This window comes from Calidris pugnax, unplaced genomic scaffold, assembly GCF_001431845.1.
Source record: "Calidris pugnax isolate Ruff unplaced genomic scaffold, ASM143184v1 scaffold199, whole genome shotgun sequence".
NCBI lineage: Eukaryota > Metazoa > Chordata > Aves > Charadriiformes > Scolopacidae > Calidris > Calidris pugnax.
Window position 1 is genome coordinate 318235 of NW_015090970.1, and position 22405 is coordinate 340639.

Genomic DNA, 22405 nt, shown 5'->3' on the forward strand with positions numbered 1-22405 from the left:
GGGAAGAGGCTGATGAACGGAGCTTGGAAGAAAAATCAGTTTTTCCTTTCTGTTCTCCAATGATAAAATAAAGCGAGCATCAAAAACAAACACGTGGATTGATGGAGGGTGGTGAGAGGTGTCTGTCCCATCTTCATGGCTGATCTGTAGAGCACGGAGCTACAAATTATCTTTGAGTCCAAGAGATTATGAATAGTCAAAAATCATTACTATTCATATAACTGCCTGGAGGTAACTGGTGTACGTGAGGCACAATTATAAACCAGGAGTTGTTTTCTTTTTCTTTCCTCTTTTTTCCTGTGCCATCAGGGTTGTTGCAGTTTGATGTTTGTTTGGTGTGTCCCCCCTCCCCTTCATCACATGGAGTAACAGCCTTTTGAAGGTGATGTCATTCCCTGGGCTCACAGCTCACCTGATGATTGGTCATGGTTCTATGATAACTTGATATTTTTTTCTTTTTTATTGTGTTTTTTTTTAATCTTTTCTTTCCCCTGTTAAGCTTGAACCAAAATGCTGCTGGTGGTCTCTTCCTGGACCATTCCCCTCCACACAGACATGGGAACCTCCAGCCGTGCAACACGGGAGATCTCCCTCTGCCGTGGCCATGACCTTCAGAAGGGACCTTTGCCTTTTGCTGCCTTTTGCTTTGAGTCATTCTGGTTCTTCACTGAGATTTTTTTTTTTTTTTTCTTTCCCCTTGTCTGCAGTTGTGGAGCCACCATCCTCATCCCGGGCAGTGGGGGTTGGTGGCCTCCTCTCTCCTGGGCACCAGACGGAGCTGGGAAGGGGATGGGATCCGCTCCACAGGAGGGAAACACGGACAAGTCAGGAGAAAGAGAGATCATCAAAGGTTTTACACCTCAAGGTAGGCAGAACCCATGCACCCACGGCTTCTTGTAGAATCACATAATGGTTTAGGTTGGAAGGGACCTTAAAGATCATCCAGTTCCAACCCCCTGCCCTGGGCAGGGACACCTCCCACCACACCAGGATGCTCCAAGACCCCTCCAACCTGCCCTTGAACCCCTCCAGGGATGGGGCCGCCACAGCTTCTCTGGGCAACCTGGGCCAGGCTCTCACCACCCTCACAGCCAAGAACTTCTTCCCCACAGCTCAGCTCCATCTCCCCTCTTTCAGGGTCCAACCCTTCCCCCTCCTCCTAGGGCTCCCCTCCCTGATCCAGAGTCCCTCCCCAGCTTTCCTGGAGTCCCTTGAGGGGCCGGAAGGGGCTCTAAGGTCTCCCCGGAGACTTCTCTTCTCCAGGCTGAACCCCCCCAACTCTCTCAGTCCCCCTCCCAGCAGAGGGGCTCCAGCCCTCCCAGCACCAGCTCGTGCCCGAGCCCACCCGGCTGTAGCTGAACTCCATCAAGCCTCTGCCTGCGTCACTGCAGTGATTTGGCCAAAACTTCTCCAAATGAGCTCGTTTCTTTGCAACCACATGTCTGGCTTGTAAAGGTGGCCTATTTTTAGCCAGAGCATAAGCAGAGCAGAGGGAGAGCAACCTGGTACCTGGCCCCGGGCGCCAGCAAAAGGGTTTTTCAGTCGCTGCGTTTCACGGAGGAACCGCCTGGTTCCTTGCCCACGTCCACCAACAAAGAGCGCTGCAGCCCGGCCTTTCAGACAATCTTCCTTTAATACAAAGTCAATATATCTACATACACAGTGGTATGAAAACCACTTACTGTTTCAGTTTGAAATAACAGTGTGAAAGCAACAGCACTTTGCTCTCATACAAAGAAAAAAACCTCCCTCCCTCCCCCCAACTCGTCCAGTAAGATTTTGCTGCAACATACTTAGAAATTTTGGGCAACTTTCACACAAATAAGAAGTAAAATCTTGAAGAAGCCTTTCGTTCGTTTCTTTTTTTTTTTTTTTTTCTTCTTTTTTTTCTGTTTTCAGTTAAAGACAGGAAATAGATTGTTGTGGGGTTTTCTGGGTAGCACTTGATGGCCATGATTTACCCCTTCTAGAAAAATAATAATAAAAAAAAAACAAACCAAAGGAAAAGTCCCAGGCAGGCAGTGCTGGGGGCAGCGCATCTCATCCCAGACACCTTGTCCTCTGCAAGAAAACTCTCCCTGCACATCTGCCAGAGCATTAACCCTCCAACCCAGCGCACGGACAGACTGGGGTGTTGCCTACAACGCACCTTCGATGATACAAACAGTTGGTGTGTGCCCCAACGGGTGCCCACAGCCCCGAAATCACCATCTCTCTGCCTCCAGGCACCCTCAGACACCGCTGTGTCATCGCCCTGTTCACCCCCAGCCCCGGTGAAGAGCGGGCACCGCAGCCAGGGATGGCACCGGGTGGCACCGCCAACCCGGCCGGGGCCGTGCTCCCCTCCCACCCTGCCCAGGACACCTGATATGTCTGTGATTTAAAAGAAAAGAACCCAAAAAAAAGAAAAAAAAAACCAACCAAAAAACCAAATCCAGAAAGGACATTTTGTTCTTACATGAGCAAGTTAAACCTTTTAAATGGTAGAAAAGCAATATGTAGAAGTAGCAATTTGCACTGCATTTTTATATATCACAGCCATTACACGTAACATTTCTACAGTGAAAAAATAGACTGTCTTTGAACATAATATGAACAAATAAGCAAATTTTTTTTCTTTTAAATTCATTGACTGATATTCTTTGTCTTTTTTTTTTTTTAAAAAAAAAAAAAGGAAAAAATACACTATTTAAAAAAAAGGTAATGTCACTTGTTACAGTTACATCGATACTTTAAAGAAAGCCACTCACAGTATTTGCCATTGAATGCATCTGACTCGATCTCTCCCAGGTATTTGTACAGCGGGGGCGCGTTCGTCGCTCTGCCCAGGAGCCTGCTGAGACCTGGCACCGGGACAGTCCTGAGGGAATCTCTGCCTCCCTCCTGGAGCTGCTGTGGCCAGAGGTGAGGGCTAGCAGCCAGCAGCAGGTGGCTACTGGAAATCAATTTCTTAGGGGCTCCTTTCAGAGAGATGCTCCTGCAGCGGGGGCTGGCGGGGGTGAATGTGCAAAGAGGATGGGAAAGGGGCTGCCTTTCTTTTTGGGGGGGTCCCACCACTGCTCAAATTAATGCCTTTGTGAAAGCTGGATGTGCTGAAAAGGGGGAAGGGAAGGGGCAGTGGGTGAAGCCAACCCCAGGGGAAGCTGCTGCCTCTGCCCGTCCCGGCGTGTGTGAGGGGAGGGGGCCACACCAGCCAGGGCTGGGGGTTGGATCTCTCTCTTTCGCTAGAATTTTAAATATCCTAAAAAATAAATTTTTGGAATTAGAAGAAATGAGGAATGTTCCAAGTATTCAAAATGTGAGCTATAAAACCTCTCGCGTGGCAGGGGCATTCCGTGAACGCTGTTTGCAAGGTGCCTGTGAGCCCAGAATCATCCCACTGTTGACACTGAGGTTATTAAGACTCCAGCTAGAAGAACTCCTGACCCTAAGTTTGCCCAGGTGTTGAGATTTACTTCCTTTTCTTATCTTTTACAGAACACCTTCAATTCTGCAAGTGACTTCCTTTAAAGACTGCCAACTATATTAGTAAATAAACTGAACTCTAATGATGTAACCAAAGTCGAGTTTCCTTCCCTTCTCCAGCCGCAACGTTTCGCAAGGTGTGTTTTAGCTTTTGGATCTGTTTCATGATGTCCATAACGTCCTCCACAGCGAACACCACTTGAGGTAACAAGAGCAGTTCACCACTTAAAGCAGTCCTTCAGCAATTCTCCTGAGCTGCCTCTTCACGGTCCAGGTTACACCATGGAGTTCCCGAAGGGGTGTTCCTCTCACTCCTTCCCCCTGCTCCCCAATGCATTGTCCGGATGAAAAGGTACTTCTTCTGATTCAGTTTTGTTAAGTTCAAGCGCTCCTCCTGGGTCAAAAGAGGCCTTCCAGGACTTAAGTGGTTGGTAGAGTCTGCACAACGGATGGCTTTTTATGTTGCATAGTGATCAAAACTTCCCAGATACTCCAGAGCCGCCTGGTAACAGAACTGGTACTCGTCCTGCCAACAGCAAAGAGAACCAGCTTCAGAGCCTTGAAACAGCTCTTCAGGATCCCCCCCCTGCCTTCCTGCTGGCATCTGCTTGGGCAGGAACAGGCTCTTTTATTCTCAAAGAGCTGCGAACCACTGGGAAGGGAAATCCCATCCCTTTGTTGTTGGTGCCTCATCCCACCACTACCCCGTCTGGGGGCTGCATTTCGAGGCAGGTGAGTCCCCCTGAGCTCAAAGGTGGGGACGAGGCAAGAGTCGGGGCTGGCAGACTGGGATGGAATCTTTAAGAGACTTTATAACCATGGGACTTTTTATTATTATTTTTTTTTTTATTACTTAGGTAAGATCAGCCTGGGCTTGCTGAGTGACCTTCAGCCGAGGCTGTGGGAGTGGCTGGGAAGGGAATGGGACTTCTTTTTATTATTATTTTTGTTATTACTTAGTTAAGATCAGCCTGGGCTTGCTGAGTGACCTTCAGCCGAGGCTGTGGGAGTGGCTGGGAAGGGAAAAGGCCACTCAGACAGTTCTCTTTGCTGTGCCACCCCTGGAACTGCTCCCCACTGCCCCTTACCTCTGTCTGCACCATGGCAGGTCGTTGTGTTCGCAGCATCTTTACTGTCTGGAAAATATCTACAACCCCCTCGTAACGCATTCTCTCCAGGACGATACTCAACGTGATGAACACTCCGGTCCTGCCCACGCCAGCGCTGAGGGGATGAGAGGGGAAAAAGGAAACTGTATGTTACAATATTCAAATGTAAATTAGCTTCTCTGAATGCTGAGGGTTGAGCTGTGTCTAATGTGTCTTATGAACATAGAATCAATCATAGAATCAATCATGGACATATTAGAATTGGGGAGCCTCGGTCGATCCTCCAGGAGGTAGGAAACAGTAAAACTGCCCAAGTGTGTGACCCAAACAAATGTTTGAGGAAGCAAAATAAAAAAAATATTAAAAGCTTTGAGCAGTGGTAAACAGCATTCAGTGTGAAAATTAATAGTAATACATAACATTAAGGTTTTAAATTAAATAATTTGAAGAACGTGTCATCCCCCTGCTGCCCAGGGGTAGGGAGGCACCATCCCTTGGGGATATCCCCAGGGGTAGGGAGGTACAATTCCTGTACCAGCAATCAGAACCCAGCAGTGTTAGAGGTGCAGAACTGGGCTAAGACTGGTAAAAACTACTCGTAATCCTGTAGGTCAAACATGGATTAACACTGTGGTTCCCATCTCCTCCTACCTCACCCCCAGATACAAAGGCTCAGAGGGGGGGACAGTGCCCAGGTCTGAAGGGAGGGGAGTTCGGTTCGGAGAAGCAACAGCATTTGGCACCCCCCACCTCCAGACACCCCCAAGAAACCCCCCTGCAAAGAGGGGGTAGGAAAGGAGGGAGATATTGGTAAGATTTTAATTCCTTCTGCTCATTTGCATCCTCAGCTGAATTTGGTGTTTCCACCTGCTTACCTGCAGTGGACAGAGATGGGGCCGTCCTGCCCAAACTGCTCCTTGGTCTTATGTACCTGCCCGATGAAATCGATAAAACCTTCTCCTGATTTTGGCACACCTTGTTCTGGCCAGTCAGTGAACTGGAACTGACGGACAGTTCGTGACTGACCATCCTGGGGGAGAAAACAGGAATATTTAGAACATTTTGTATTTGCGATACGAAATACAAAAAACAAAAAAAAAATCCCCCATTTTGTTGCTAGTTGATTAAAGGGCACGAAAAGACCCAACTTGGTGTTATAATCAAGTGCAAATGGATGTATTTTCTCTGTCTAATGCTGAAGCTGCTCGTGCTGCAGCTGATGTTTGTGGCTCTCAGCAGAGATCTCCACCACGGCGGAGGCTGCACAGATGGAGCCTTCAGCAAAGGAACCTTCAAGGTGAGGTTACGGCCTCTCTATCAATCTTGAGACAGAGTTGCCAGGGTGTCAGAATTACAGCTGACAGGAAGATAAATCTTGTTCTAGCAGGACTGATGAGGCATCCTCCTTCCCAACCTTGCCAATAGAGTTATCAGCTTCTATAACACTGGCAGCCTCCAAAGACTCTACTTTGAGAGTGAGGGTTACATTTGCTAAACAAATTTCAGAAGGTACTGAAATATTCCTTCAGAGGAGAAATCTGACATGGAATCTAAGATTATTTGAGTATTATTATGAGTAACGGTGGCTCCTCTTAAAGCCTGAGGAGAAGAGCATATTTCCTGCAGCGTATCCTTTGCTGGTCTGTGTTTTTATTAGCTGTTTGGGGGATACTATTTTCTGCTTTCATCAACTTTCAATAAGCTGTAAGTAAAACCAAAAGCTGGGCACGTCTCTAACGAAGTGACTCACTACTGTCATTACTGAGCAGAGGGTAGAAAAGTACTTTCAATTTGTAAGAAGATGTATTAAAGCATAATCTATCTGTGTTGGTGTGTTCTGTTCCTCGGCACGACTGAGCTGATAATCCCAGACTTTCACAGAGTTTACACCTCACTCTTTCTTATGGGAGCCAAAACATGCCAAATTCCCTTGTTTTCTGTAGGTCACCTTCCTGATCGTGGGTTTGAACCACCCCAGTTCCAACCCTCCAAGCCCAGACTGGGCAGCACCCACTCACCCTGGCATCGGTGACCTTGAACTCTCGCAGGATGTACTGGGGCATGTTGTATTCAGCCATGGGATCTACTACGAAGTACTGGTACCGGGCAGAGCGCTCCGCTGGCCAGTACTGGTGGCACTTTTCCTGCCAAGGGGACAGAAAGGTCTCCGTTAGTCCTTGTCCTGTAGCTTTCCCCCCCAAGGCTTGTCCTTAGCACACACTCACCCGCCCCATCTCGCGAAGCTTGGTCAACATCACGACGATGGTGGAGTTGTTCTCCCACAGCATCCGCCAGAAATCCTCGGTGGTCTCCGCCAGCGGCCCCTGGGTAGCGATGTACGCCTTCTGCTGTCTGGAACAGAGCCAAACACAACGGGGGAGTCAAAGGGGGGGGTGAGGAGAACTGCTTGGGCAGAAGCTTCAGGAAACACACCGAAAAACTGGAGAGTAGGAAAACAAATGGGGAAGAACCAGAACAGCGCAAGGTCTGAAGGGGGAGGAGGTGTCTTTGGTGTTAATGGGCCAAAAAAACCCCCAAAAAGCCAAGGTGAAACTTCCTCTAATTACCATTTCCAAAGGTAAATCCAGATTAATCTAATATGAGATCCTATAAGAAAGAAGGTGTAGCATGTGGTGTGCTGGAGTCTCAGAACCAGAATCCATGTTTTCTGGGCCTGAGTAGCATCAAGAATCCAACCGCCAGGGATGGAGATGCCCTAATGCTGGTGCCAGGGCCAGGACTGGCACACGCACCTGGGGGTGAGGAATCGTGCACATGGAGTCACTTTGTTCCCCCAGTTTGGGCTCAGCTTCAAGCTGGTCTCCAGCTCTGAGCACCCCAGCAGAGGCTGCAGCTCCTGGGGCTGGAGCACGTGGCATGTGTTGCTGGTGGGAAGCCGTCAGAATTGTGACGTCCCCAAATCACTGAAGTAATAAAAAGGCTAATCTGTTTTTAGAAACCTCCCAATGGCAAAATCCACCCCCTCACCGACACTCTATGTTTAGGCCCTGCAGCTGGAGAAGGGTTTGATTTGCCTTAGGTGAGTAAGTAATTTTAAGAGCACAGAGACTAAAGCTTAGCAGGAGTCTGTGTTTGCATCTGTCTGTGGGTTGCTGGCCATCAGCAAGAGGGAATTTACCTCTAGTACTGCCCCACTGCGTGCAGGATGGGCCAGAACAAGAGAATTCCTGTGATAAGACCTAATCCATCCCTTGTACTTCTGTCTCCTCAGAGTCACACACAGAGAACGTGACTGAGTGGGGCTGGAGGTGCCGTTTACCTGTAGCCATCGATGAAGCTGGCGTTGATGTAGTCTGAGCCCTCCACCCCCCTGATGGGCTGCAGGCAGACCCGCGTGGTCTCGTAGGGCATGATGTTGACAAGGCGGTTCTTGAACTTGTTGCACGGGAGGTTGGCGCTGATGAACCTGGAGGTGTGGGCCTTGGAGTTGGCGAGTCGCTGGAGGCAAAAGCAGAGGCACAACCATTTTTAAGCCATTTTTTTTTTCCTTGGGCCCTATGGCAGCCCACTTCACTTGCCCTCTGCGTTCCACCACATTGTTCTGCCTTGTGTGCCCTCCTTTTTATTGGGGGTGGGGACTAGTGCGAGACCATTACCCCAGCAAAACTTTAAAAGGGAAAAAAAAAATAAATATAAAAAAAAGCAGCTTAAAAACCCAATCTAAAGAGTGAACAAATTCAATCTGGATTTGAAATGACCAGAGAAGCCTCCTGCAGCGGCAGGTAGTTCTCTCCCCTGGGAACTGCAGTAGCCTAAGTCAGAAAAGTAATTACTTCTCTAACATGGAAGCAAAAAGCTCCCATCAGCCGTATAAAGGCTCCCTGCCACGCACGAGTGCCAGCAGAACAAAGCTCTGCGAGGAATACAGAGCCTTCCCCAGTGACTGCTGCCCCCATTCCAGCATCTCCCAGTACCTTGAACTCCAGCTCCATGCCCGTCACGTGCTCCCCGACTTCGATCTGTGCCAGTTTCTGGATGTAGGTGTAGAGGTTCCGCGCCGGGACCTCTGTGTTGCCGCAAGCGACAGCCTCCAGCAAGGCATCGTGGATAAAGCTGTACTGGTCTTCTGTCTGGACCATGTAGTTGCGTTGTGACCTCATGAGGGTGACGTGCCCGTAAATGTCCACCGTCTTCTCGTGTTTTATCCTCTCCAGCATGGCGTCGATCACGATGAAGCAGCCGGTCCGGCCAACGCCCGCACTGGAGAGAAAAGTTGGGGGGGAAATAAATGTAGCAATGAAGCACTGGACTGTTCTGCCACTGCAGAAAGATATTCCAAAAGGCCACCCACGCACGAGGATGTTCCCACTGGCACAACCAGCAGCAAACACAGGGTGGGAGCAGATGCACAAGGCAGAGAGTGAACAACAACCGCGCTCGCTCAGTCACTGGGAAGGAACCAACACTTTGTGAACGCGGCTACTGATGGACCCAGGCAAAGGGATTCCTGGCAAACCCCCCAACCAACTGCGTGGGTTTCACAAATCCAGCTGCTTCAGAAATTTTATTGTATTAAAGGAACTTGCCTGATGGAACTGGTGCTGGTGAGTGCTACTGCCCACTCCCCTCGGCGTGCTGCTCGACTGTGCTGGAGGGCTGGGGACAGTGGCACTATAAAGTCACTGCTGCATGAGCCCATAAAGCATGCACTGGAACTAGAGAGGTGTTTATCCAAGCCCCACCTGGGCCAGTGCTGCCAAACCCCTCATCTTCAGTAGATCTTCATCTGGTCACAGAAGTACAGGGGCTCAGACCCAAAGAATCCACAACAGGCAGAGGTTTGTTTCAAGTCTCAGCTCAGTTTAACAGAAGCTTCCCCAATCAAGTTTGGGCTTATGTCACCCGAGGACAGGACAGAAGATGAGAAGGTGCCTCTGGTGACGTGCCTTTTGCCCCTCTGTACTGATCTGCCCCCTTTCTCCTGCCTCGTCATCAGTGACATCCCCAGGAATGAGCGCTTTCCTGGCAGACACACAATTATGACAATTCTAGGTTGGGGGGCTCTAGGCTTGAACAAAAGGCTGCACCATCTAAGGGCTTAAAAAGCACGTTTAATCACTCGGATCTTTCAGCAGCTGAGAAACTACTGATGTTGTAATGAATAACATGCGTCACCTCTTTTCCTAAATGTTTTTGCGCATCGAGGTAACATCAAACTCGTGTGTAATGGCACTTGTGAATCAGCAGGGCTCTGTGGGGCCGTGCATTTGCCACTGCTAATAAAGGGTTTCCTTTTACTATTCCAGCGCAGTCCCTTTTTTTCACAAAGCCCCCTTGATCTTTGTTAATTAGACTGCCTCACACCTGAACCAAGCAGGTGACTGGAGCTTTGGCACGAATTTAGCAGCTGATCTGGGAGCTGGTTCCTGCACGTCATGAGCTGACAGCTCTCTTTATTCATTTTCTGAGAGGTGCACGATAATTGCCATCTGCAAGGTTAGTGATAAGTTGCCCACTTACAAAGACTGTTTAAATGGCATCCTCTAGGAGAGGCAGGATTAGCTTCCCCCAGCAGCCTCTAAAATTCAGATGTCTTTCCTCAGAGCCGAGGAACCTGCGGGCTCCTCCACACCCTCCTGAGGAACACAGGGATTTATCGAAGTTGAGGCTGCGCGCGTTCCTCCTTGGGTTGTAAATTGAATTAGGGAACGCTGCCTGCCCATAGGGGCCTTCAGTTTGTCATTATCAGAACGGCTGCAGCACTCAAACCCCCCTTTCAATCGCTCTCAGCTCTGCCTTTGACAGCTGAGGCAGCAACACCGAGCAGCTTCTTGGGTCACACTCCATCTTCCTCCTTCCTGCTGTGACAAGAAACAGCCCCTACACACAGAACCAGACACCGGGAGAGCACGGGGTGCTTCCCGTTCCCAACGACATCTGAGTTGGTGCAAACTAAACCATCTCAGGAAATTCTGCACTCAACGAAAACCCCAAGTATCCTCCTCAGATGCTGGCTGGGAATCCACGTTACTGCTCTTCTCTGCTGGGTGCTCTCTGGGAGACTGTACAGGTCTCCCTGGTGCAACTCAACATCCTACTGAGCTTCTGCCTCCCTTGGAGATGGCCCCGTGCAAGAATTAAGTGAAGGAGATCAGTACCTGCAGTGCACCACGATGGGACCAGCATCAGGGGGGTTGCAGGTTTTCACCCGTCTCAGGAAAGCCAGGAACGGGGTGGGATACTCGGGAACACCGTGGTCAGGCCACGCTGTGAACTGGAACTGACGGACCTCCCGCTTCTCACTGGAACCATTCTGCAAAGACAGACCAGCACCAGGAGTAAGGTGAGGTACCAGCACCAGGAGTAAGGTGAGGTACCAGCACAGCACCTTACCCTGTGCTGGGTAAGGAGCCTGTGCCAAAACCCAGCTACACAACACCATACCCTGGGTAAGGAGCCTGTGCCAAAACCCAGCTCTGGGGCAAAACCAGGAGTGGGACAAAGCTCACCTTATGGAGGGAGAACGTTCGGACGCAGAATGTGGCCAATTCAATGGTATCGAGTAACGTCACTTGAATCATTCCATAGGTGTCGGTACCTCGGCCCGGCCAGTACTGGTCACACTTTATCTGGAAGACAGGAGGGATTGGAAACCACTGGAACAAACCCTGTGCTGCAGTGAAAGCTCTGCCCTGATGTTACAGGTGAAGCTGGCCAGGTCGCAAAGGGGAGGGAAGGTGCAAGAAATATGTTTCCAGGGAACCAGGACAGACCCCGCATGAAAAAGCTCCTCCTGACTAAGCACAGGCTTTGATGCACCACATCAATCATGTAGACAATAGACTGGAATGATCCTGAAGATTAGAGGGAATGTACTGGGGCTTGTTAAACAAGAGAACTGAATGTGAAACTTGCCACATGATTAACTCCGAGACAGACCTACAAAGCATGCGAAGGGATTGAGCATCCTCTTCTCTTGGAGCTGCAAAGGAAGCTGCAGCTTTCCAGGGTGAATGGTTTGTGTTTTTTAAAAGCACCGAATCACTGAACTTTCAGGGTGCTGGCAAAGCAGGCAGAAATCCCCCACTGACAGCGACGTGGGCTGCAGATCAAAGGGATTTGCAGTTCCCCAGCCCTACCTTCCAATCCCCCGGGATTATGACTAACCAGTCATCCCTCTCATGCGTCTTACCCGTGATTTCTCCTCCAGCTTAGTCATCATAACAATAGTAGCTGAACGCTGCTCCCACACCATCCTCCAGAAGTCTCCAAAGGTCTCTGGCAGAGGCCCCTGGGTGGCAATGTAGGCATTCTGCTTCCGGTAGCCATCGATGTAGTTGGCGTTGATGTAATCGCTGCCCACAATTCCTGGATTACATCAGAAAAAGCCAGTTAGTGGACGGAGCAGGACTTGATGTAGTTGGAAACACCAGGAGATCTTTGCAGGAACATTGTTAGAGAGAATTCTCCTGCAAAACCAGCTGAGCCTTCATGGTCTGTGGGGTAGAATCACAGCCGGGAATAACAGGCTCTTTGCAAGTTCTTCCCAGCTAAAGATCCTGCCTCAAAGGTCTGCATTGCAGGGAGACTAGTGTCTTTTGCAAGGAGTTATTTAAGAGACAACATCACAGAATCACAGAATCTTCTAGGTTGGAAGGGACCTTAAAGATCATCTTGTCCAACTGTCAAAGAACCCTAAGTCCAACTTCTTCCAGAGGGAAAGCAAGGAGGGCTGAGCCTCGGGGACAGGGTGCCAAGCGGAGGGGGAGCACGAAAGCAGCTCCATCCAAAAACTGGGCTCACAGGCAGAGGAAGAGGTGCTGGAGCCACACAGCACCCCAGGATCCACGTACACCAGCATTTCATCCCCAGTCCCCACAGAGGGTGGGGAGTGGGGGTCTGGAGGGAAGTACCTCTATGACATGGCTCGCTCTCGAGCATCCGGCTCGAGATGCCGGATCAATCAAGCCTTCAAGCCTTGAAACCATGGTCTTCTTACTAGTGTTGCTAATAGGTGCAGAAGTCCTAGCTTAGGGCTCTTGCTTCACTGCTCTCAAACAGGACACGGCCAAGTCCTTGTCCCAGGATCACCCAGAGTCTGGGCAGCAAACGCACCCGGTGGATGCACAGCCTCAGCCCAGGCAGGGAGCTACAGCTGGACAGAGCAAGGGATAAAACCAGGCTTGATTCAGCCAGTAAAGACTTTGAAATTACAGCCTCTTTGACTTGCTTTAAATTGTCCGCTGTCATTTTTAGGAGTGGGGATTTTTTTATTTCCCCCCTCTTCGCATGAGTTACAGGCTATTGAGTTACAGCTGCTTCGCCTGTGTCCTTGCTCGAGGGGTTTGATGTGAATGGCAGGAGGTGCTGCCAGCGTGAAGAGGGTGATGGGGACGCGGCGGGAGAGAACTGCTCTGAAGTTAAAATGGACACTGGCAAGGGCCGACGTTCAGGTTTGAGCTTTTGAGAGCTCCCAGGTTGGCACGGAGGAGCCGCGCTGTTTGGCGACCCGGCCCGTTCCTAATTACAGCCGAGCGGCTGGCAAGGCTGGCAGGTTTGTGGTAACCTATGATTAACTCGGTACAGAACGCTTAACTCGTGTCTCGAGGGGGAGCCAAGGCTGGGGAGCGGTCCCAATATGAAATTGGGTTGCTAGTCCTCATCCTGCCGTGGCAATAGACATCGCTGCTCCCGTTGGCGAGGCGCAATCCACGCTGAATTGCCTGCCAGGCCTCAAGGGTACTCGGTAATTTCAGCTGCTGGTAGAAATGGCTTTTGATTAAATTTCTGGAGGGTTCCCTGCCCCCCTTTCCTTCCCAAACTGAAATTTCAGGAGGGAAGGCGGCTGTGCAGCGGCAGCAGGAACGCGATCAAGGCTGAGCTTCCGGAATTAATCTCCTCTCCGGCCCCCTCGGGTCCCCTCTGTAATTTAAAATGGTGGCCGTGAGCTCCCGCAATGTTTCGCCGTGTGACAGGCCCAGTTACAGAGAAGTCACGGAATTAAAGCTACTACTTCTTCCTGACCAAGCAGACAGTGACAATCCGCAGCCTTGACAAACCCAGATTTAAAACAAAGAGAAAGCAACAACTAATTCTTCCAACTCCTTTCATCTTCCAGCCTTCAGCATAAAATACAGCCTGGTAGGAAGGACCACACCAGCCAAGATGTGTCAGAACCTCTCAGATGCTTGAAAATTAAACCTTGGCCCATGATACTTGCCCCATCAGTCCCTGACGATGCCACCTGCCTGCATCCATCCTCCTGCTTCCCCAAGAGCCAAGACCAGCCCAAAGTGTCCTTCATTTCCACACTTGTGCTCGTCTCTCCTCCCTTGAATGACAAGGCAACTTCTAAAAGACTTTGCTTTCCTTGGCTCATCCAATATTAATCTCAGAAGAAAAACAAGCCAGAACACAGTCATCTTCACAATGAGGAATGTTTAAAATCCTCTAATGGCAGACGAGACCAATCCAGATTTGAGCAGCTTTTTGGCAAATCACCGTGATCTGCTGTTACCTCAGACCAGCTCTTCCCGTGTCCCTCACAGTCACCTCAGCAGAGGGAGATTATTCCAGCAATTCCCTTGTCACGAAGGCCCCTGAATTAACCTTTACATTCGCCAGGGGGTTATTAGGACATCCCGTATCCTCTCTGCTCAGATGATCAGCTCTTGGCAAGGCAAGATTGGCCTTAAATACTTTATCTGTGCGGCACAGCCACACACAGCCCGAGCCGAGGAACCGCGAATGTTATCTCAGCAGCAGCAACCAAGGCAGGTGCCCTGTTAAACTCCATCTCCTCTCCACCAAAAGCCCCTCTTACCCGAGCCTGCACCAGAACAACTCTGTCAAGAGCCACAAGTCGGGATATTTAATGTAAATTTTCCGCCTGCACCGTCACTCGCGTAAGAAGCTCAAGGAAACAATTTATGACCTACCAGGCCTACACTAACCCCTTCTTATTCTCAGCCTTTTAGGGGCCAGGACAGCAGCGGGAGCAGCATATCAAGTGATCTGTATGTCTGTAAAGCTCAGCAGCCACGTCTCTGCTACGTTGCTGGCGCTCCCATTCGTACAATTAGCCCCGTGCTTGCTTCTCGCTCACCCGCCCTACGGATACGCTCCACGTTCCTGCCACCCCCCGCCCCCTCCCCGCTCTCTCTGAAGCACTATGTGGTCCCAATTCTTCCCCTTAGTCAGAAACGTATCAAGCAGGGATCTCCAAGTAAAGCAAAGACAGCTTCTTGATAAACCAGCCCTTGAAATGAGAGATTGCAGCTCCAGGGAATATGTCAGTCACCAGAATTTAACAAATGCCTGGTTTACAGAGGTATCTCCCGCCTGCTATGCTCCCAGGAGATGTTAAGAGAAGAATATCAATAGAGGGGAAGAGGAAGGGGGGAAGGGGGGGTGCAGTACGTTTCCCTGCAGCAGTTTCAGCCTGACACACAGGGGCAGGGGTGCCACAGTACCTTCGATGGGCAGCAGGATGACGCGCGAGTGGTCGTAGGCAATCACGTTCGCATAACGGTTTTTGGGCTTGTTCACTTCCAGGTTGGAGTGCTCCCAGGTGAACTGCTGGCCAGGGTCAATGGACTGGAGGGATCGGGAAAGAAAACAGAAGAGTCAGAGAGGAGAAAAGCAGCAAATCAAGCTCTGAATACCTTGCTCTGCACGGGATGGATGGTGGCTCTGAAGATCTAGCTGAGGGACACGGCATTCACCCTCAAGAACCGATCTTTGCAGCTCACGTCCCATCTCCCATGGCCCCCAGCACACCCAGAGAGGGGACCTGAGGTAACTCCCCCCCTGGCACGATGCAATGCAACCCAGTGGCAAAAGCATCAGTGCAGTTTCAGGCTGCAATAGAGAGGCCTTGGGTCGTGCTTCTGCCCAGGCTGCACGGGATTCGTTACAGCCCGGCGGCACCGACACTGATTAACGGCTGGCAATTGGGAGGGAACAGGAACGATCACATCAGGATGTATTTATGAAATGATGAAGAGGCTAAATCTGTGCACGGTTAAACTAAACAATGATTAAAAGAGCATAAACATACCAGTGTCTTGGTGAGTACTAATACCTGGGAAAGAAGGTATTTAAACCAGGACAGGGTTTATAACCAGGTGTGCAAGAGGGATATGAAACAGCAGGGAAAACCCTCGGTGTCATGGGCAGCAGAAGGGGACGGGGCTGCTCTGTGAAGAGCAGAGACAGCACAAACAGCACTACTCGGGACCACAAAGACTCAGTGCCCAAGGTCCCCCAGCACAGAGGGAAGGGAGAGCACCCCGGGAGGCTGGAAGGGGCAGGGAGCTGCCTGCTGGGAGGGTGGGAGGAGAACAGAGAAGGGGTGAGGACCTGGCCTGAAGAAACTGAATCAACACGTCTTTTTCCTAGAAGGGATGAAGGAGTAAACAACAAAAATGCACTGGAGAGAAAAATCCTCTCTGCCTGTCCTGGTGATTTATGCCAGGTTTGGTGGTTTGCTTTTTTTTTTTTTTTTTCCTAAAGTCCAGCTGTCCCAGATATGGAAATTAGGTTAATTACGTTTACCTCTAAATCCTCAGCCAGAGAATTAAATAAAACAAGGGCTTAATTCCTTCATCATTTTGCAGAACCCTAGGGGTTTGCCTCAATTGGAGGCTTGGCAGGAGCGTGCCGAGCTGTGTTTTTCGCTGCTCTCTCTCTCCCTCTCCCCACTCCTGCCTGGTGGGGACAGGAGATGCCTGCCTGGATTTGTCCCCTTGGGCTGGTAGAAGTGGGTCCTTGCCGGGCTCCTGCTCCCCTCCCCTGCCTGCACCAACCCCAGGGCTCCCTGGGCACAGCGTGGCCCCGTTGGACACGGCAGGGCCGGTCCAAACCCACCCTCACCAACGTCCTCTTGCACTCTCACCGCGGAGCGTTTCTAACTAATGGGTATTTATACTGTTGTAATGTGTCTGTTTGCTCTCTATCCCTCTAATCTCGCCTCGCATTCATTTCATTAGCGATGTTTGTTTAGCTCTGGCTCTCCCACTAGAGGAGGCTGGGCTGGAACGAAGCCAGGGCACTTGGGATATTGCATTATGCAAATCAGCCTTTGAAATCTGGATTGAACATATTAACAGGCTGCTGCTCCCCACTCTCTGCCCCAAGGTGGGGTGAAAGACCCCGGCAGAGCAAAGGTGCCTTCTCCCCCGTGCAGCCTCCCCTCCGAGGATGCGGAGCCTGGAGAAGCTTCACACCTGGCGATGGCTGCAAGGCAGACTGGGGAGAAAGCATCCCAGAACTAGTCCTTTGTTCAGAAAACACCCCCTCGCTCTCTGCCTGCAAGAACAATTAGGTGGTCTAGACTAGTTATCAGCCTAAAAATATCGGGGCATTTTATGTCTTTAAAACGCAGTCGTATGTTCAATTTGCAGTGAAAGCAGCCCACATACCGATGGTCCTTGCACTGGGATTTAACCAGTGCTGATGGAACCACAACACCACGAGTGAACAGGAGCAACACACAGCCCTTCCCCATCTAGTGACAAGGACACCGTGCTACGTAGTGCTAACGTGGGGGCAATGACGCTCTTCATCTTCCCCCCTCAGCCTTCCCTGGCCCATCAGCCCCGGCAAAGTGGGAATTTTACAGTCTGGGATCCTCATTTGAAAGGCAAGTCCAGCAGCCACAGCTGGTTGCCTGCAGGAGCCCATTTGAGTAACCAAACATCAGCAGGAAGGAGAAAATATGAGCACAAACCCCCTAGACAAGACAAGGAAGGTACAAATCATCCTCTTTTCTCAGCTTTAGCCCCGTGGCTGCTGAACACGTCAGCTGGGGAGGACTCACTGCTCATCTCACCTAACTTCAGCTATCTAAACCTGGTATGTCATTCCTTGGCTTGGTCCTCTCCAGAAGCAGGACATAGACACCCCAAGGACAACCCCCATCCTGGGAGGGGTCACCTTCCACCTTCCAGAAATGTATCCCCTTCACCAAGGGAGCTCAGACCCTGCCTGAGGTGCCCACTCTTTGGACAGGAACGGCTCACGGACCAAGCCTCTTCCTTTTTTATGATCTAGAACTGAACCCAGCAAAGCACCGAGCAAATACTGAATTTTCAATACATAAAAAGCTCTTTCTATTTCTACTAACCAGATCCTTAAAACGCAGCTATGTTTATTTGGATGAGGGCCCTGTCTGAATTTCCTAATTCCCTGGCTCTGCACAAACACGCACAGCACTCGCTCTCGCTCGTACCTCATACTCTTGGGACAATTTCAGGTTATCATTAGCTTTGAGATGCTCTGTGTGTTCAGCCAGCTCGGAAACGGGGATTGGTGGGTGGCTGAGCATACCTAAAAGACAAGACAGCAGGAAAAGAATCTCATTTAATAACAGCTAAAATTCACAACCGTTGCGCATTTCATAAGAAAGAAGAAACAAGAAAAGAAAAAAAATTACAATGTAAGATCTGCAATGAAAGTAGGGAGGTTAGAAGAGAAGAATTCAGGGCTCGAAATTGTGTCCTTGGAAGTAAAAAAATAAAAATCAAGGAAATAAAAAAAAAATCCAGTAAAATGAGCGTGTTCCCATGATGGCCCCATTTTCAATGTGTAAATCAGAGCAAAACAAAAAAGGAAAATCCGAAGAGCAGATGCGTGTTAGCGATTCCAATAGTGGACTTAAAATGAGCAAACGCTGCCAGAGGAACCTACGCAGCAAATGTTACAGCACCCGCAATGATCATAAACAAACTCCAACACAAAAGAAGGGAAGGGGCAGGGATCCAGCCAACCGTGGTGATGTGGGGCAGGGGAAGGGAATGCAGATGGGGGGAAGCAGGGGAGGCTTTTCAGGAATTGTCCTCGGCTCTGTGAGCTCCTTGGTGAGCTCATGGTCTAACCTTGGCCCCTCCAAGAGTAACCAGGCATGGAAACTGGGGGATGATGTTCCTCCTCCAGCACAGCCCACTCCAAGAGTGTAACCAGGCAGGGAACCGGGGGATGATGTTCCTCCTCCAGCACAGCCCTCAGATGGCCAATGCTGCTCTGTCCTCACCCTCCCTTCTCCAGGTGGGCTGTACCGGCCCCCTCGTATCTCTCCTGGGGGTGGGGGGTCATTACCCTATGTCTATGATGATTACCTTTTGTGATGGAGAGGCAAAAGATCCTCTGAGCCTTCACAGTCTAGGGGATGGGAAACTATTTGCTGGGGAGACCGATGCCTCGTGACCCCCCTGGTTTACCTGCTGCCCTCCCAATTCTCACCAACACTTCGCTGTGCTCACATTGAGGCAGAAAAAACTGCTGGGGAATGAGCCTCTTTCTTCTCTGAGATGTCCTGGTCAGACTGAAGGCACACCTCGGCCAGGAATGGGGCTGAGCACTGGGTTTGCAGTCTGAAGTGTGGTCTGAGAGGGGCAGAGGGAGCTCTGGAAAGAGCAGGGATCCTTCCCATCCTATCATCTCAAACAGCTACGCTACAAATGGCGGTGGAAAAGCGCTCCGTGCTTTGCTCATCTGCATTGGATTATGTTTTTCCAAAGGCTTCCCATGCCGCCTGCCAGCCCATCCCGGTGGAGAGGCGAGGACAGCAGCATGTCCAGAAGCCCTGGGCAGTGCCCACAATGAGAAGGAGAGGAGTGGAGAAGAGATGGAAGCCAGGGAGAATTTCGAGCCCCGTGGGTGTTGGGTGTGTGACAAAGCAGCGGCGGTGGCAGCAGCATGGTCAGATACTCTGAAAACTCAGCACACAGATGGCAAAGCAAGCATGACATCCTCAGTTTTACAGTGACTTCTGGAGAGATGCTGCCTCCCCCAGGCCTGGGGACAGGACGAGTCTGCCACAGAGTGGGGATTTGAGCCACCACCCCAACAGGTTTCTCCTAAGCTATCTACACATCTATTTTCAGCACAAGGAAGTCTGGCTGAAAATAGAAGGAGCAGGGGGGAGTAGACCAAAAAAGCCCACAGTAATAACCCCAAAGTATTCTGGAGGCTTCGCAGGCTCCATTCTAGTCTGCTGAGCACCAGGGCAGAAAGCCCCTCCTGCCTCATGGAGGAAAAGCTCCTGGTTAGTCTCTTGCTGTCCTGTTCCCACTGTACCTGGAGAAGGATTTCTCCTTTGCTTCCCACCCTGTAGTGGAAGGTGGCTGCCGTCCAGCCCAGTACCACAGCAATGGATGCAGACTGGGGGTGTTTGGAGGAACTGGTCCTCTCTCTGCCCACGTGGGACGGGAAGGCCACGCTGGCTGAGATGCCCGAGGTCAGAGACCAAACCAAGTTAATATTATAACCACTCTTCTCACTCAGTGTCTGTCCTTCTGCCTCTGAAAGGAAGGGCTGAAGAGGATAGCAAACATACCTCGAGCTGTAGCATTAGAGCAAAGCCAAACCCTACTCAGAACAACTTCTGGCAACTCAATAAACCACCTCCAGCTCTGTGCAGGTCCCCCCCTCATTGACTTCTTCCCCCGCCCCGGGCTGGGAGGCAGCTCTCAGTCCGGCTGCCAACACCTAACTCTGCTGCAAAAAGCCAGAGATTATTTGCTGAAGCGTGCTTAGAAACACAGTGCCACAAATTAAATCCCAAATGATGAACACATAGGTTAAAAGGGAAAAAAAAACCAACAACCACCCACAATTAGAAAACCTAATAATAATGAGCAAGCAAGAAAAAAACCCTTCACATTCTCTTTGGCTTAGAAGTCATGGAGCAGTATGTGTCATTCCCTCTGAGCAAGCAGGCTGCATGGGAGAGGCCCACTGTGCCAGTCTGGAATGAGAAGGCACGTTCCCCTTGAAGGCATTTCACAAGTTTCCTTCATAAAAGCTCCAGGAAAAATCCTCTGTGACCAGCTCCTTAAAACCAGCTCTGTCTCTGTGCTGGGAAACATCCTGCCCCCACCTCCCCCCCCCTGCAAACAGACCCTGGCTGAGAGCACATGGGAACTTGCCTTGTTTTGCTGCTGTTAAAGACAGAAATCTCCTTGTCGGATCAATTTCTAGGGCACTTTATAATAAAAGGAGACCGGAAACCTCTGCAGCGATAAACACTTTCCTGGTCAAAATGCCAAGTGCATCAGAGTTCCCATTAAGATCCAGGAGGAGTTTGACATTAAACAAGCCAGGAGCGGTACTTCCCGGTGGTACCAGCCAGCACTGCTGCGTCAGCAGCTTCTCCTTCGTCTGCTTTAATTCAATATCTCTTATTTAGACATGAAGGGGAAGGGCTGGCAGGTTCCTCTGCTCAGCAGCCTCCCTGTGGGGCTGCCACCAGGGAGACCTCCTGCAGCAGTGAGGGTGGCAGAGGGACCACTACGGGGGGCTGAGGCTCAGCCAAGGACCAACATGGCTTGAAACCCCCCCCAAACCTCCTCCATCACAATAAAGGGGTTGAGGGGAGGTGGCAGGTGGACTGGGACCGTATCGACAGGAGTATTCAATACCTAAGAGGTATTGGGAAGTATATATATTTGCATTGAGAAATATATTTGCATTGAACTATTCAGAAAAGGGTCCTACCAAAGAGACCAATATTTGCATTGAACTATTCAGAAAAGGGTCCCAGCCCTCGCTTCTTCTCCAAGCACGAGCAGCATCTGTGATTCTTCACGTTTGTCAGCTAAAACCTCACATCTCCTTCCCTGCCCAGCATTAAAAAAAAAAAAACCCAGAACTCAAACCCACCCAGCAAAGCTGGGATCTTGGCTTCTAATGGGGATGAAGTCTTTTAGAGCCAGTCTCATCTAACATTTCAATCACTTGAATCCCTCTAATCTTATCACAAAAGACTTGATTCTCTGTGCACCAGCCAACTCGCCAGAAACGTCACCCTCACATCTGCTACATGGGCCAGAGCCCATTTCTCCTTGGAAAATCGTGGTGGCTGGATGGCACCCGGGGGGTGTGGAGGACCGTGGAGAGGCCGCTGGTCTTTGTGCTCCTGGAAGGAGTCGATGCCAAGGAACAGGCACCTGCCACGGATGGGAAAGAGCCCTTCTCCTCCACTGACATGAGAAGGTGCCCGTGTGGCTCTCTCCAAAGAGCGAGGGGATCGTCAGCTGCAGCTCTGGTTTTCTCTTCCCCCACGTTACGAAGCAACAAAGACAAAACCACAGACACACACACACACACAAGGCTCACACACCGCAGCACAAAAGATCACTCTCTGCCCACGAACGAGTACAAGGGACATTTAGCCAAGCTTCAGAAGTGAAAAAACATCTTCGACAACGGGGAGAAAAAGAAGCCTTGGAAGCCAGGTCTTTCTCCTGAGACAGCAAAAGAGACACAGAAGGACAGACAGTGTCCCACGCTGCTACCGGGGGGCTCTATTCTGCTGCTACAACCCTTGTCTTGCAAAAAGGCCTGTTGTTTGATACTGTAAAACTGGAAGCGCGGTTCAGACAAACAGATGGCACAGAAAAAGGGATGAGATGGGCAAACACCGCAGGAACACAGAGAATTCGGCAAAAAAAAAAAAAATATTAAAATAACAGGAACAAAACAGAATCGGAAAGGAAAGCGACTGAAGAGATAAAAATAATAATGGGGGGGGAGTGTAAAATGAAACCAACAGGAACAAAAACACACAGGAACTAACTTTCAAAGTCAAACTCAGGGTCACTGAGAGGGCTGCTCAGACCAGAATCTGCAGAAAACAGTAAAAAATAAATAAATAAAATATACACTTTTTTTAAAAATTTCATGCTAATAAAAAAACCAAAAAACCAACATAAATCTGAAGAGGAAAAGAAAGTTATTTTTTTGTGCTGATTAGGCTAGGACAGGATGTCTAAGATGTGCTACGCCTTCCCCTCTCTGAGCTGCAGAGATGCTCACACACACTCCCACTCCCACATCCCCCCCTCTATTTTGCTCCTGGGGACAGGGAC

At 50.1% G+C, this 22405-nt stretch overlaps 1 protein-coding gene across 19 annotated transcripts in view; it reads right to left on the reverse strand.

Annotated features, from left to right (window-relative positions):
* Positions 1–1614: 1614 nt before the first annotated feature.
* The window catches only part of PTPRS (protein tyrosine phosphatase, receptor type, S), a 219816-nt gene continuing 199025 nt past the window's right edge, over positions 1615–22405 (reverse strand). For all 19 annotated transcript variants that reach the window (XM_014952826.1, XM_014952827.1, XM_014952825.1 and 16 more), the window contains 12 exons: positions 17767–17864; positions 15008–15131; positions 11728–11903; positions 11045–11164; positions 10694–10848; positions 8510–8795; positions 7855–8033; positions 6800–6926; positions 6593–6718; positions 5450–5604; positions 4554–4689; positions 1615–3991 (listed from right to left, as the gene is read on the reverse strand). In XM_014952826.1, the coding sequence (XP_014808312.1) occupies positions 3923–3991; positions 4554–4689; positions 5450–5604; positions 6593–6718; positions 6800–6926; positions 7855–8033; positions 8510–8795; positions 10694–10848; positions 11045–11164; positions 11728–11903; positions 15008–15131; positions 17767–17864 (1751 nt within the window). In that variant the 3' untranslated portion in view covers positions 1615–3922. The remainder of the gene's footprint in view (positions 3992–4553; positions 4690–5449; positions 5605–6592; positions 6719–6799; positions 6927–7854; positions 8034–8509; positions 8796–10693; positions 10849–11044; positions 11165–11727; positions 11904–15007; positions 15132–17766; positions 17865–22405) is intronic.